This window comes from Orcinus orca, chromosome 6, assembly GCF_937001465.1.
Source record: "Orcinus orca chromosome 6, mOrcOrc1.1, whole genome shotgun sequence".
NCBI classification, from domain to species: Eukaryota; Metazoa; Chordata; class Mammalia; order Artiodactyla; family Delphinidae; genus Orcinus; species Orcinus orca.
This window is the reverse complement of record NC_064564.1, coordinates 40,814,446-40,828,101: the sequence shown is the minus strand read 5'-3', so window position 1 is coordinate 40,828,101 and position 13,656 is coordinate 40,814,446. Positions and strand designations below refer to the sequence as shown.

The 13,656-nt window shown below is 50.8% G+C and overlaps 1 protein-coding gene across 6 annotated transcripts in view; it reads right to left on the bottom strand.

The window, feature by feature from the left end:
* Positions 1-13,656, bottom strand: part of B4GALT1 (beta-1,4-galactosyltransferase 1) — a 50,503-nt gene that overhangs the window by 16,712 nt on the left and 20,135 nt on the right. The window contains exons 2-3 of one of the 6 annotated variants that reach the window (XM_033437769.2): positions 6,518-6,753; positions 254-332 (exon numbers count right to left, since the gene is read on the bottom strand). In XM_033437769.2, the coding sequence (XP_033293660.1) occupies positions 254-332; positions 6,518-6,753 (315 nt within the window). The other 5 variants (XM_033437770.2, XM_033437772.2, XM_033437768.2 and 2 more) reach the window with 5 other exon arrangements.

The window sequence follows — 13,656 nt, the reverse complement described above, 5'->3', positions numbered from 1 at the left end:
AAGATACAAAAGTATATACACATACAGTATGAGCACAACTGTGGCTTGATTTTAAGGCAAAGTCTCTTCGACCTCTGCACAACAGGCTGGCTCCCACCAGCCTCAGCATTTCTGAGTGAGCCCACCGAGGCCGTGGCCTTGCCCGGGAGACCCCAGGGCTCGAGACGGCATCCTCTCAGGATTACTTACACAGCTTCCCCCTGACCAGCAGGGCCTGGGCTCTGGGTTGGATTTGGGGGCATGTGGACATTACCAGGGTGGCAGCAGTGGTGGCAGCAGCAGCAGCAGTCACAGCAGTAGTTAGGTCGGCATTCCTCTCTTTCTTTCTCTCTCTAGGAGGTGAAGGGCACAGAAGAGGAAGTAGGTGGAGAGCAAGAAGCAGATCACAGAGAGGAGGTCCTCCTTCAGCTTGCTTTGCTACAAACAGGATTAACAAATAAAAGCAAAAGGCCCCCACTAGAAGGAAAAAAAAAGAAAAAGAACAAAGAGACAAAGATGGCTGCAAGGGAGAGACGCAAGGAGGAGAGGCAAACGTCTAGGCTGTGACCACCCTTGTTCCAGGGCAAAGGCAAATTCCTAATAAGCTGTCATTCCCTGTCACGAAGTCAACGGTGAACAGAGAAAATGACATTTCCCAGAACAATGCCCAGGGAGGCAATTCCCCAGCTCTGCGAGTACCTGAAAGTGCTTCTACACATTCCCCAGGAGACTGGAGCGAGCCACACGACAGAGAGAGGGGAAAAAAACACAGCAAAGGAAACGACCAATCACTGGGGCAGCACGCAAGCAGGTAGGGTACAGATATCCGCAGCAGGGGGTGCTACAGAACAGGACTGGCCTCACCCCTCCCGAGCCCCACTCCTGCACACATCAATCTGGGTGCTACCAGCTCGGGCAGGAAATGGAAGGGGTGATGGTAAATAGACACAGTCAAGATGAAACCAAACCAGGGGGGCCTCAGGACCAGGCAGCTGTCCTCACGAGCCTGCTTCACTGTAATTCGTCTTGGCCTCATTTAGGAACCAGCTGCCTGGCCCAGTGACAGAGGTAAGCTGCTGAGGGGTGGTGACAGATGCTCTCACTCACTGAGCGTGCAAAGGGTGGTCTCCAAACCTGCCCAAACCTGGTCTCAGACGAGCAGCCTAGAATCACCTCACGACTGTGTACAGATGAAAAGGAAGAGGGAAAAAATTCCAAAGCTAGACGGAGACTCCTCAGGTGCGAGCTGGGGCTCCCTTTCAGGCCAGGTTTTACCTGTAAGCATGACAATTGCACAAGCCTTCCAGAAGGTTCTGAGGCTGCTACTCCAAAGCTGCTGCCCCCCCTCTCGTGACCCAGTGGCACTCATGGGGGCATTGCCAAGTGGATGTGGAGCTGTTCCCCAGTGAGGGGAATACACGTGGCAAGGTGAGGCATTCCTTAGGCCTCGGGTGATTTCTGTCCAAATCTTAGCTCTGCCACCCAGCCGTCACGGGACCCCCAGCAACCTGCTCGCCTCCGAAGCCTTACCTCAGCAGGGACGGTGGGGGTACCCATTGCCTCACTGAGGGGCTGTTAGGGTCAAAATTCAAAGTGAGACCGTGAAAGAGGTTCAGTCCCAAAGACCACAAAGTTTTATGACCATCAAATACCACAGGGCTTAGAGTAGGTTCTCTGCATTTTTCCTGAAAAGGGAGGTCACCCCTGGTCCACTAGGGACAGGAAGCTTTGGGGAGAGGCCCGGGGGAGGGAGCAGAGGGAGAAGGCTGTGCAGGTTCCCAAGGGTCATGACCTGGCCTGGAGGGGAAAGGAGGCTTGACTTCTAAGAGACACAGACCTCTCCAGAGAACCCAGAGCAAGGGGTCCTGAGAGCAGGTGTAAGTAAAAGGGCAGGAGCCATAGGAAGCAACTCCATGCTCCAAACCCTGACCCTGCAGTGGACCGTGCATGGAGCTGCGTGGTCAGGGAGACGAGCAAGTCAGACCTGAGGGTCTAGGGGCTGCTGGGTGGGGAGAGCATGCACACAGGGAATCATCCCTCCACTCTCCCCGCCTCACTAGAAAGCACAACGTGGCCTGGGACAGCTCGGATGGAGAAGTCGGCTCCACTCCAGGCCTTCACAGAGCTAATAAGGCTGGGGAGGGCCTCCCATAGTGGCCAGAAAGAGAGCAACCAGAGGAGGGAAGGGGAGGCATGCAGGGGGAAGGTGGACGGTGCAGCATAAGCAAAGGGGCAGGAGGGCAGCTGGGCGTGTCTCGGGGATGGTGGCGAGTCCAGCGTGGCTGTGGCCTAAAGGTGTGAAGGAGGCCTGAGAGGAGGTGGCCGGAGGTCGGTCAGGGTGGGCTGCAGAGGGCCTCCCTCAGATGCCAAGCTCAGGCCTTCAGGCCCTTTAGACCCTCGCCTGTGGACAGCAGGGACATACTAAAGAGTTTAGAGAGGGCATGACACGGCCGGAACTAGAAAAATTGTAGGTAGCTGAGTGAGATCAGAGGCACCAGGGGATATACAAACAGAATCAGAGAGACAGATCCTGGGCACTGCTTCTGGGGCAAAGGGCTGCCATGGTTATTACGAGCCCACCTGGTCAGCTGGCCTGCATTCCTCACCTGTTTGTTAATTCCCATGGCAGCTAATCCCACAAACATCCTGTATTTCTTATTTAGGGCTAGTGCTGCCATGGTGGCAACCTGCCTTCCCCTTACCTTTGGTGGTTTTATGGTTTCCTTTCCCAATTAAAGTATGAAGGAGTGTAGTGTGCACCCCACCTCCCATCTGCTACGACGTCTTGATGTCCTCCTCCGCACCAAGGTCCCAGTGCTGGACCTTGGGCAGGACACCTGTGCCTCAGAGAAGCACCCTTGGCTCCGAGAGGCTGGACCTGCCAGAACGCTAATGGGATGTTCAGATGCCAGCCGGCTAGGGCAGGAAGAGAGCTGGACACAGAACCAACAGCAATGCTGCTGCTTCTCCAGGTTTACTCAACCGGTAAAGCACACCACCCACCTCTACCCCGCTTATTGTGAGATGGAAGTTATTACGGTGATTGGAGGGGACTAAGCCAAACGAAAGTGGTTAATAGCTTAGTACGGACAGGGTAGGAGCCACAAAAGCCCATGAAAGCTCACCCCTGTGTGTGGAGCTTGAGACACAACCCTTCTCTGAAGAAGCTGGTGGGCTTGCCGTGGTCCCTAAGTCCACTATCTGAGCCCACGGAGGCCACACAAGTGGGAGGGAGGGTCTCAACGCTGGTATTGAGTGGGGGTGAAGCAGGAGGCGGGGAGAGAGCAGTAAAGAGTTTATCACCACAGTCCTGGGCAGAGAAAATAGGCAGGAAGAAGGGGACAGGATGGGGCGGGGGGGGGAGAAGGAACTCAAATCAGCTAATGTTTACCAAGGGTTCACTGTGTGCCAGGTACGTCACAGCCCTGTGTGCTAAGGACTAAAACCTTGCCTTCCCACTACTGAGGAAACCAAGGTGTGAAGGACTCAAGCCCAAGGTCACTGAGCTGGCAAGGAGCAGAGCTGGAACCCAGGCAGCCTGAGCCTGGTGCTCACTCCCAGCCCTGGACACCCAGCTTTGAGAAGGAGGGACTAAATGGCCTGGAGGAGGGAGTTAGTGCTGATGCACTGAGAGGGCACTAGGAGACGGGGACTGGCCTCTGAGCTGCAGCCCTACTGTGGCTTATGTGGCTTCCTACCCGTCACTTCCCCTCTCTGAGCCTCAGTTTCCTCACCTGCAAAATAGAACAGTTTTCACACTATCTGGCCTCAGGGGTACACATGAATCCCAGCAAAGACTGAAGGGGAAGTCAGGGGACAGAGATGGGGACATGGCCCCCACTTCAAGTAGAATAGCACCATTGTGACCCACTGTGGATGGGGGCTGTGGAGGATTTTAAAGTGGCAGGAAGAGGTTTTGTTCTTAAAAACCTGTCTGAGAAGCCCTGGACTAGATGTCTCAGGGGTCCCTCCTATTTTAAGCACTTTCTCATCTTAAATGGGGTATGTGTTGGGGGTGGTGGTGAATGAAGCATCAAAGTGACAGCAGGGTGTCTGAGACAGGAAGACGCTGAGAAGCCTATTTGCTCAACAAATGGTACACAAAGCCCAAGCCAGATGCTATGAACTCCCTTTCCCTTACTATAACAGTAAAACAGAGAACACAGGAAGGTCCTAATTTGTAGATGGGGCACGCTCCAAATGTTTCCCCTCCCACCTCTTTCTTTTCAAGGCTTAGGGTTCTTTATACAAAGATATTCTTCACTGGAAAGGCAGAGCAGACTTCAAGTTTCTTTATGACTTGGTTACCTGGAAGTCAGATCATATTTTCCCCAAGAAATAATCAGGGCGGAGCTGGAGCGGAAGAAATTAGATTAACTGGGGGAGAGGGAGATAAAGAGGAAATTATTCACCAAAGGTGAAAAGTTAACCCTTGGAAGAGAAGGAAAAGATGAAGAAGCAAAAAGACATGCACTGGGGCAGGGGTAGGGGGGATGGGGTGGGGGAGAGATGACAATACAGACAAGACTAAAGGAAAAAAAGAAGTAAATGTTACAATGCTTTTCTCTTGTAAAAATAAAATACAGTGTGTGTGTGAAAAATAATAATAAAGTTAGATGTTGACAAAACTAAACTCTTTTGTTAGGGATGCATGCAGGTTAAAGGAAATGATTGTCAAGAAGTGAGGATGGTGTTTAACCGGGAAGAGGGAAGGAGCTTGTGATGAGAAAAGGAGATGGGAGGTTTAAGATGCTGACAAGTATCAATACTTTCAGATTCGAGTAGTGGTTATGTAAGTATCCTCTTTTTATTTGTTACATTGACAGTTTTGTTCTGTGCACTTCTCAGTAGGCATATCGTATTTTACAATTAAAAACCTGCATAAAGAAGAAGAAGAAAAAAAAGACGTAAATGTTTGAAAAACGAAAAATAAAATACTTCTGATGCTGAGATACATGTGGGAAAAGATAGGAATTGGGGGTGTTTCTCAGTATCCTAGGGAAAGTAAGAAGGTGGGAGGGGAGGAGGTGTTAATGTAGGCCTGCTTTCCCCAACGTTCAATTCACGGAACACTCTTCGCTTGAGATGGTTTTTGGAAAACGGCTCTCCAGTCAGATGAGCTCAGGAAACACTATGTGCGGAGTCCTTCTGGAGGCTGTAATGTACACCAGTACACTGAAGGCTCTGCAGGAATGAAACCTGCTTCATGTTGTTCAGTCCAGCATTCCTCAGATGCATTTGGCCTCAGATCTCCATTTTGGAAAGCACACTTTGGGAGAAGCCCCATCTTAGGCAGTGTCCAGTGTCAGCCGGCACAGCGGGGCCACTGGTCCAAGCTGGCTTGCTTAGTTGTTCTGCCAGCTTGGACTGGGGCGGGCAGGAGCAAAGAGCTGGTATAGGACATTTGGAAATCTGTTATTGGAAACGTGGGGAATATCTATATAAGCATGTCATAGGAATTTAAGATAGTGGCTAAATTTCACTGGTCCAATATTTGTTTTGACTTCATAATCGAAGTGAAATCTCAACATTCACCTAAAATACAAGCTTTCTATAGATTCGCATTCTCCCCCCCGGGCGCCCACACCAAGTCTTCCTTGACCACAATCACCTAAATTCAAAACTTGGCATCATCACTAACTATCTTTTACACTCTCTACCCAAGTATATATTTTAATCTAGTTTATATGCCATCCAGACCACAGCTGTCTCTCCTCTGCTCAGGCAGATTTGTGGGAGGCCACCAGATGCCTTGATGAATAAGATCTGACACGGTGTCTACAGTGTATCATTCATCTACTGGTAAAACAACTGTCAAAGAGGGAAAGGGGATGCAGCTGGCGTGGCCTGTTCCTCGTAATCTCTGCTGGCCCCTGGTGCTGGTGGCTTCCTCTCCCAGGCACTCACTGCCGTTGCTTTAATAACGGGCTCCTGAATCTTGCCATGGTCAACGTGCTCACTGGCATCAGACAAGTGTTCCTTGATGGCAGGTTTTTCTTAAGCAAGTCTTCTGGTCCAAGGAAGGCCCACCAAGTCCCTCAACTTTGATGGAAGCTGTCAACTGCTAGTAATCTTACTACTCAAGCTAACTTACTACAAGCAGACCCAGAGTTTAACTTGAAATGAAATGGACACTGGACCTTTTAGAAATGGAAATGCATCCTGTCTCTTCAGATGAATTTCAAGGGAATTTGGTATATAGATAAGTTAGATGTGTTATTCCAACTGGGAGGTTATAGTCTAAAGATAGGAATTTAGGTATTCAGGATAAACTTGAAACACCAAAGTTATACTCTTGGGAAAAAACAAAACAGAACAACACTGTATGGCATTTGCACCAAGATAAGGAGGGGGGTGGGGGTGGTAGTGGAGTTGCAAAATGCCAGATGTCTAAAAAATCACTTCCATTCCTTCACCCCTCATTACTCACATATTTGAGTACATAAGCACGCGCATGCACGCGTGCACACACACACGCACGCACATGCACACACGTGTACACTCCTTCCCTTCCTCCCTCCACCTTCCCAGACCTCACCTGGTTGATAACATAGATGCCATAGTCCAACTGCTGACGCTGTAGGATTGGGTGCAAATAATACAGCCAGTACTTGAGGTGTTCCTGCCGGTTGCGGAACGGAATGATGATGGCCACCTTGTGAGGAGAGATGCAGTCCTTGGGGGTATAGCGACCACCCACCTTCACCTTCGGGTTCTGCTCCTCCACAAGCTTCAGGTCCACAGCTTTGTTAAACTCAATCAGCATGGGGCCAACTAGAGAGGTGGAGGGAAGGAGAAGATATCAGGCCACGGGACTCTGCAGGTGGCCAGGCCGCTACCGCTGGAAGCATCTCCTCCTGGGAGGCAGTGTGGCTGTGGAAAAGGCACTCAGGCCCAGCACTGGGTACCATGTCCAGAACTAGCATGACTGACCATCCCAGGAAACCCTTCAGTATCAGGCAAACCCAGACAGCTGGTCACCCTCTGAAGCACTTCACCTTCGTAGGACCCACTCCTCTCAGACTATGTTGCTCAACTGAAAAATGGAAATGGAGTAATTCCTGCTCAGACTTCCTGACAAGCTGTAGTAAGGATCAGAAAGCATGGCTGAGAAAGCACTTTGTCAGAAATCCTGAGGTTGAAACTCTGCCACCTCCCAACTGTGTGGCCTTGGACAAATGACTTACATCATCTCTCTGAACCTAACCTAGTCGGGGGAAAGTGTGCGTGTGTGTTGGGGAGGTCCCTGTGGAGGAAATGAGCCTGAAATTACAAGGCGGCAGAGAGTGGCATGAGTAACCCATGTCTCAGGAAGGGAAGTGATGCACAGATGAAACAAACTCGACGGGTAGGGACTGGAGGAACTAAGGGGAAGCAGAGAGAAGAAACAGCCAGAACAAACATCACAGAAGAGTGCTTAGAATCAGCAGGGGATGAAGAAGGGAGGAAAAGTCAGGGGCAACTCCAAAGTTTCTGGCCTAGAAGAACATGGCTCCAAATGAGAGAACTAAGTTAGTAAGAGAGCTCTGGGCTCAGAAGACAAATTGATGAGATGTGGGTGGTGGCTTGTGAGGTAGTGGCAGGTTAGGAGTAGAGGAAAAGGCAAGGGTGAAGATCCAGATACAGGCATGAAAGTCCCCGTCTCCTAAGTAGAAACAGGTGGAGCTGAGAGAGGCCCTCACTCCTCCAAGTCTGACAACCACCCCTGCCACAGCACACACGGGGAGGGCAGGAGAAAGATGACTAGCCTAGGGACACACAGGGAATTGGGAACAGAGTCAACACTTGAACCCAGGTCCCCAGTATTCCCTGTAGGCCAGACTTTCTCAAAGTGGGTTCCAGGAAACACTAGTCCCAGTGAGATGCTCAATGGAAGAACACGTCCCCTGGTCAAATAAGTTTGGGAAACGCTGCATACTAAATCTTGCTTCTGGGAAGTCATAATGCATACCAAAAGCTCTGAGAAGCTGTGCAGTCAAGAAGTTCACTTTATCTATCTCACCACTTCCTAAACTTATTTGGCCATAGAATCATTTTATCAGGGAACATACTTTAGGAACCGTTACTCTAGCATAACCAGCTTTACCTATGGAATAAACTATCCACAGGAACAAAGGAAGGAACCTAAACACTACAGAACAGAAGCCAGACCCAGGCCACAAACTCAGAGCAAGTTCACCTGAAACATGCTGGTGAGAACCACCCAGGGTCCAGTGTGTAGCCCTCTGTCGCCCTGTTTGTTTGTCAACAGTATGTAGCTCTCCAAGCACCTCTTGTCTTCAGGGATCACTCACCCTCCTGAAATGAGGCAGCCCAAGAAAAGGAAGTTGTGACTCTCGCTCCCCTTGCCTGTCAGCAGGTATGGACCTGCATCTCCTCCTCTTCTCCCCTCTCCTGGATCCCCAGGACTCCTCACACCTTCCCTCCCACTGACGCTGACCCAGTTCTATCATCACAGCACCCGCTCACGTTAGTTCATTTTCTTCTGAGACACAGCTCTGATCCTATCACTTTCCTGCTAAAACCCTCTGATGGCTCTAAGGCTATAGCCTTGGACAAGGTAGGGCTAAGCCTCTTAGCTTGGCAACAAGGCCCTTCAGTCTCAGCTCTACCCGCCTTCCCGTTCCAATAAACTGTGCCTCTGCCCACACTTTTCCCTTTGCCAGAAACGCTCTTCCCTCTTCCCTCTAACGTCATTGAGAGACTAGGATCTTAAAATCAAAGCCCCAGTCTGGCCTTGTCCTTTTGCTCTCCTCATTCCCACAGAGCTCAGACGGCAGACCCCGTGCGGCAGGAAGGGGGTCTTCAGGGATCAAAAGCCCTAGTCTCTGCCTGGCCGTGCGCCTCGGTCTCTGGAGGAACAGAGGCCTCACAGATCAGTCCCTCACATGACTGCCTGCTGACCCAGCTCCAACCTCCCAGGGTGCCCTCAGGTGAGTAGGTACTATGTCCCAGAACCAAGTAAGGGGTCAGCCTGGCCATCGTCTCTACAGAAAAATGTGAGGAGTGTGAACACATTCTATCATCAGAATCATGTGAAGTAATCAGTAAAAATATGGAATCTCAGGCCTCTCCCCTAGAGAACCTGACTCGGTAGATCTTGGGAAGGACCCACATAAATAACAAGGAGCCCAAGGGATTCTTATTGGGCAAGATGGGCAGAGGGGAGCCGGACCGCCCATCTTCACAAGCCTTGGGGCTTTCATGGAGGGAGCCCTTTCCCACAGGGTCCAGCAGGCCTGGGTTGCTCTACTCCCCAACCTTGGGCAAAGCCTTTTGGGAGACCCTGCTGCACAGGGTGCTTGTGAAAAACATGAAAAGAAGACCTGTCATTGGGCTCTTCTCACTTCAGAAGGCCCCACGACATCTGCACCCTATCCCCAGCCTGCCCCACCTTTGGTTCTGAAGATGCTGCTAAACATAGCTCCATTTTGGGGAACCCAAGAGGCATCTGGACTGTCACCCCACCAAACTTCTCACAACTTCTGAAACCAACCCAGAAAACAGGAATTCACACTTGGTCTGCCCACCCTCCCTGGAGCAGACACCTGCAGGCTAGAAGTGTCTTAATTTCGCCCCTTCAGCAGTTCCAGAAAGATGGTCCTGAGGTAGTTTCCTGGTCAGGAGAAAGGCTGCCTGGGTCCTAGTTCAGCTCTACAAGTGACTTGTTGGATGATCTTTGGGCGACTACCAGCCAGCCGCTCTCAGGATACTGGCTTCCGTTTGCAAACTGCAGGGACTGGAACTCACATGAACACTTATTTAACCTCACCACCACCACCACCACCACCACCTATGGCCAATCCGCTTCTGCTCCAGAGTTCCTTCAGCAACTGATAACATTGTCTACCCAATTATGGGAGCTGATAACCTGGGTGGTCCATCTTCTATCCCCCTCCTCTTCCTTCAGCCCCCGCATAGGGGTTAACAGCATGTGACCGTCCATCCACGGGAGCCTACTCAACCATCAAGCCAGAAGAGTTTGTTTAACATAAACGTTTTCTGTGGTGTGTCAAGGCCACTTTCAATTCGTTTCAATCAATGCTTTCTGGACACCTACTGTGTGCCAGGTCAGGGAGGTGGGAGGTGATGGGATGGACAGGACAGTTCCTGACTTCAAGGAGCCCCCTGCTGAGCGTGGCAGGACCCACGTGAAAACCACCCTGGTTCAAGGCTGTCCGAGGGACTTGCTGCCCCAGTGGCTCCATGCAGAGCTTGATCACCGAACAGCCTCTTTCTCACTCCCCTACTCCTCCCTGTGCCCTCTCACAACCCTGCCCTGTCTCCCACACATCTAGAGCACCCTGACCCCCATCTTGCCCTTCTGGCCCAATCTGGCAATTCTTTTCCCTGCCTTCTCCCCTTGAAGCTGCCACCGCTCTGAGAACCGCCCCTCCCTGTTCACACCCCTGAGATGGGTCAGCGCTTGGCAGCTGTGGTGGCTCCAGATCCGGGGCTGAATGTTTTCCTGGAGCCGGCGCTAGCCGGGAGGCCTCCCTGCATGCCCAGCACACCTCCTGCCACGAGGCAGGGGACGTCCTTCGTGGCACACCTGGCTTTGCCCTAATTAGAAAGTCCAAAGAGCTCAGACTCCAAGAGGGCAGTGACCAGCTCTGCCTAGAACCACACTGACCTGCCAGCAGGTCTCAGAGCCACCGCGGGGGCCTCGGGAGAGGCGTGGGGGAGGAAGCAGAGGGCTGAGGCTTCCTGACGGTCCTCGGGCCGAGCCAAGGCCCCCTTGCTGTGCAGCGCGTGGCGCGTGCTACCACAAGCCCTCGGCCCTGCTGGGCCGGCTTGTGTGTTTTCTTGGCTCTAAGAGCTGGGAAGCAGGGTTACGTAAGCAGATGAGCAGATGTGAGCCTGTCCTCGGCTCCCCCCACTAAAGCCCTGCCACGTGGGCCTCTCAGCTGGGAGTCTAGGTCACAGCCTTGCATGTAAGTCGCTCAATAACTTCAATGTGTGAACTCAACTCAGACAGATTCCACTGCTCCCTCGCCCAGCACGGCAAACCCAAACACACATATGCCCCTCCATCAAAAGCCCTGTGAATCCAGAGCCAGCCCAGCACAGACTCCCTGCCTCACTTCCAGGCTGGCTGAACCACTCGTTCGTTCCTCTAGCCTCAGCCAAAGAGGCTGGAACGTCTAGTCACTGCTTCCCAACTGACCAGCCAATGGGTCAAGACAGTCCTTGGCCTGTTGTGGAGTGGTGACAATGTTTCATGAGCCTGAGACAAAATGGTCAAAGATAATGTAAGTGGTCCTTCATTAAGCTCAATGTAATCAATATATCAGAATGCCCATTCTTCCAAGATGAAGTGCTTCTTACTCTTTAAATGTTAAAATCCCCTTTCTTTTATGAAATGATCACAGTGGATTTTGATGCTGGATTGACCTTTTTTAATTTAATTTTTTAAAAAACCCTTACTTGCAGCCATGGGTCAGGCCTCCAAGTTTAAAAACAATATTTTTCTTGAGCAATGAAATTCACTGATTTGGGAACTAGCTTTGTGGTTCAACAAGCTGAGATGCTGGAATCTCTTCCTTGGTCAAGCCTCAGACCTAACAGTATGGCATAGTCCCCCTTCAAGCCATTCCTCCCACTGCCCACCCCTCAGCCCCACTACAGTGTTGTTCCTCAGGCTCTTGTGGGTGAGCCATTTTTCTCTGTACCAGTCTTCCGGCGGCCAGATGTATGCTGGAAGCCAAGCCAGGCACTACTAAATCCCCAGATTTGGGAATGACAGTTGTCTGCAGTGGTCCCACCAACTCACGATGCCCCTTGTAACCCCTTACACTAAAAATGAGAAGCACTGTCTACTGCATGGGGCTCATTCCAAATCTTCTCCCCAGTCCTTCACGGAAGAGAAGCTCTCCAGAATTCTCCAAGGACTTCCTTATCACCAATCCAACAGCTGCCTGGCCTCAGCTCAAACATCACCTCCCCTGGGAAGCCTTCTCAGACCACTCAAGGTTGGTTCTTACTTTCCTCCGCCTTCTTTAAACACTCACAGCACCACATCCATTCAACCATGCACCTGGTTAGCACACACCACATGCCAGTTGGTGCCAGGCATGCAGCAGTGGGGCTGGGTTAAGAAGAGGTCTTTGCCCTTGGCAGGGGGGAGACCAGCAAAGCAAACAATGACGGTGAGGGTGACAGTGGTGAGAACAGCTGAAATGGCACAAAGGAAGGGGAGTCAACTCCGGGGCCAGGGAACAGAGTCAAGAAAAGCTTTGCAGAGAAGCAGCTGACTCCACTGGGCCCCTCAGCTCCTCTCTGGGAGAAGAGTTGTGAGTGTCCACTTGGCTGCCATGGACACGGAGTACGCCAACAACTCTGAGCTGAGTGAATGGTGCACAGCTATTCTCCCTGCCACCAATGCAAGCAACCAAGAGGATTTCAATAAACCTCAAGAAAACCTGATGGAGGAGCACAGGACAGAGAGCCACCAGATGGGACTGCTCAAGGCTCACGTTAACCATGTCTTATTGGGTTTTAAAATCTAAATCACAAAGGCTTCAAAAGTACTGGAAATGATTTATTTCTTAAACCAGATGTTCAGGGTATTTTTCTTTATACCTTTCGGTATATTTAAAGTTGAGCAATAAATATTTAAAAATATAACCCAAGGACAACAATTGTGACCCCTCCTTCATCCCTTTCTCAATAAAGAAGTGTCTTCCAAAATAAAGACTTCAAAACATACAACTCCGTGACCAGAAAACAGGAATAATCTATTCCAAAGGCTGACTTGATATGGCTTGGGCACAGTGCGTGCAGAATACAATTTCAACACCCACTGTTCTTTCTGCCAACTCACCATCCAAGCCACTATTAGACCCTGGGGGGAAAAACACTTTTTCAACAGGAAGCAGAGCACATTTGTGGTCTCAGAACCCTGCATTTGGGGGCACAGAGAAAAACAAAATATTTGTTCAAAAAATAAAAGATCCTGCCAGAGGAAGGCTGCAGAGCAGAACCCAGGTGGCCAAGGGGAAGCTGGGCCAATAGGGCATAGTGGGGCCAGCTGCTCCTTCATCCATCTCTGCGCTGAGGCGTGGCCCTGCCGTGTGCCTGGACTGCCACACTGTGTAGGTCTTCCAAAATATGACCTGCAAGTGACCCGGCAAGGGATGAACCTCAGGGGAACTGCCTTTTCTTGTGCACTGCTCTCGCTCCCATTAAATTCTCACCCGGCCTTCAAACAAGGGCCAAGCACCCTCACTCGCTTTATTGCATTTGCTTTCAAGATACTGTTGAGGTTTCCATCTATTGCAGAGGTTCTCAAATTGTGCAGTACACAAAGAATCATCTGGGGAAGCGTGTAAAACTGCAGATTCTTGGATCCTCCTCCCCAGAGCTTTTGATGTGCAAAGTCTGGGGCTGGGGTCCCGGACTCTGCCTTTTTACAAGTACTCTATGTAGCTTTAATGCAGGTCCCTAGAGTATATTTTGAGAAACGCTGGTTTACAGGCTCACCTGTTCACCACCACCTCCCTCCCACCGCCATGAAGCTCTTTAAGAGTGAGGCACCAAGAAAAACAACTTACTGTGTATGGCTGCTCTCTGACGATGTTTCACTTTTGGCTTTTGCAAAGGGACAGATGTAATAGCTATTCTGGGCTGCGGAGCCTGAATATCTACATTTTAACTCTTCCCGAATCTTAACTTTTT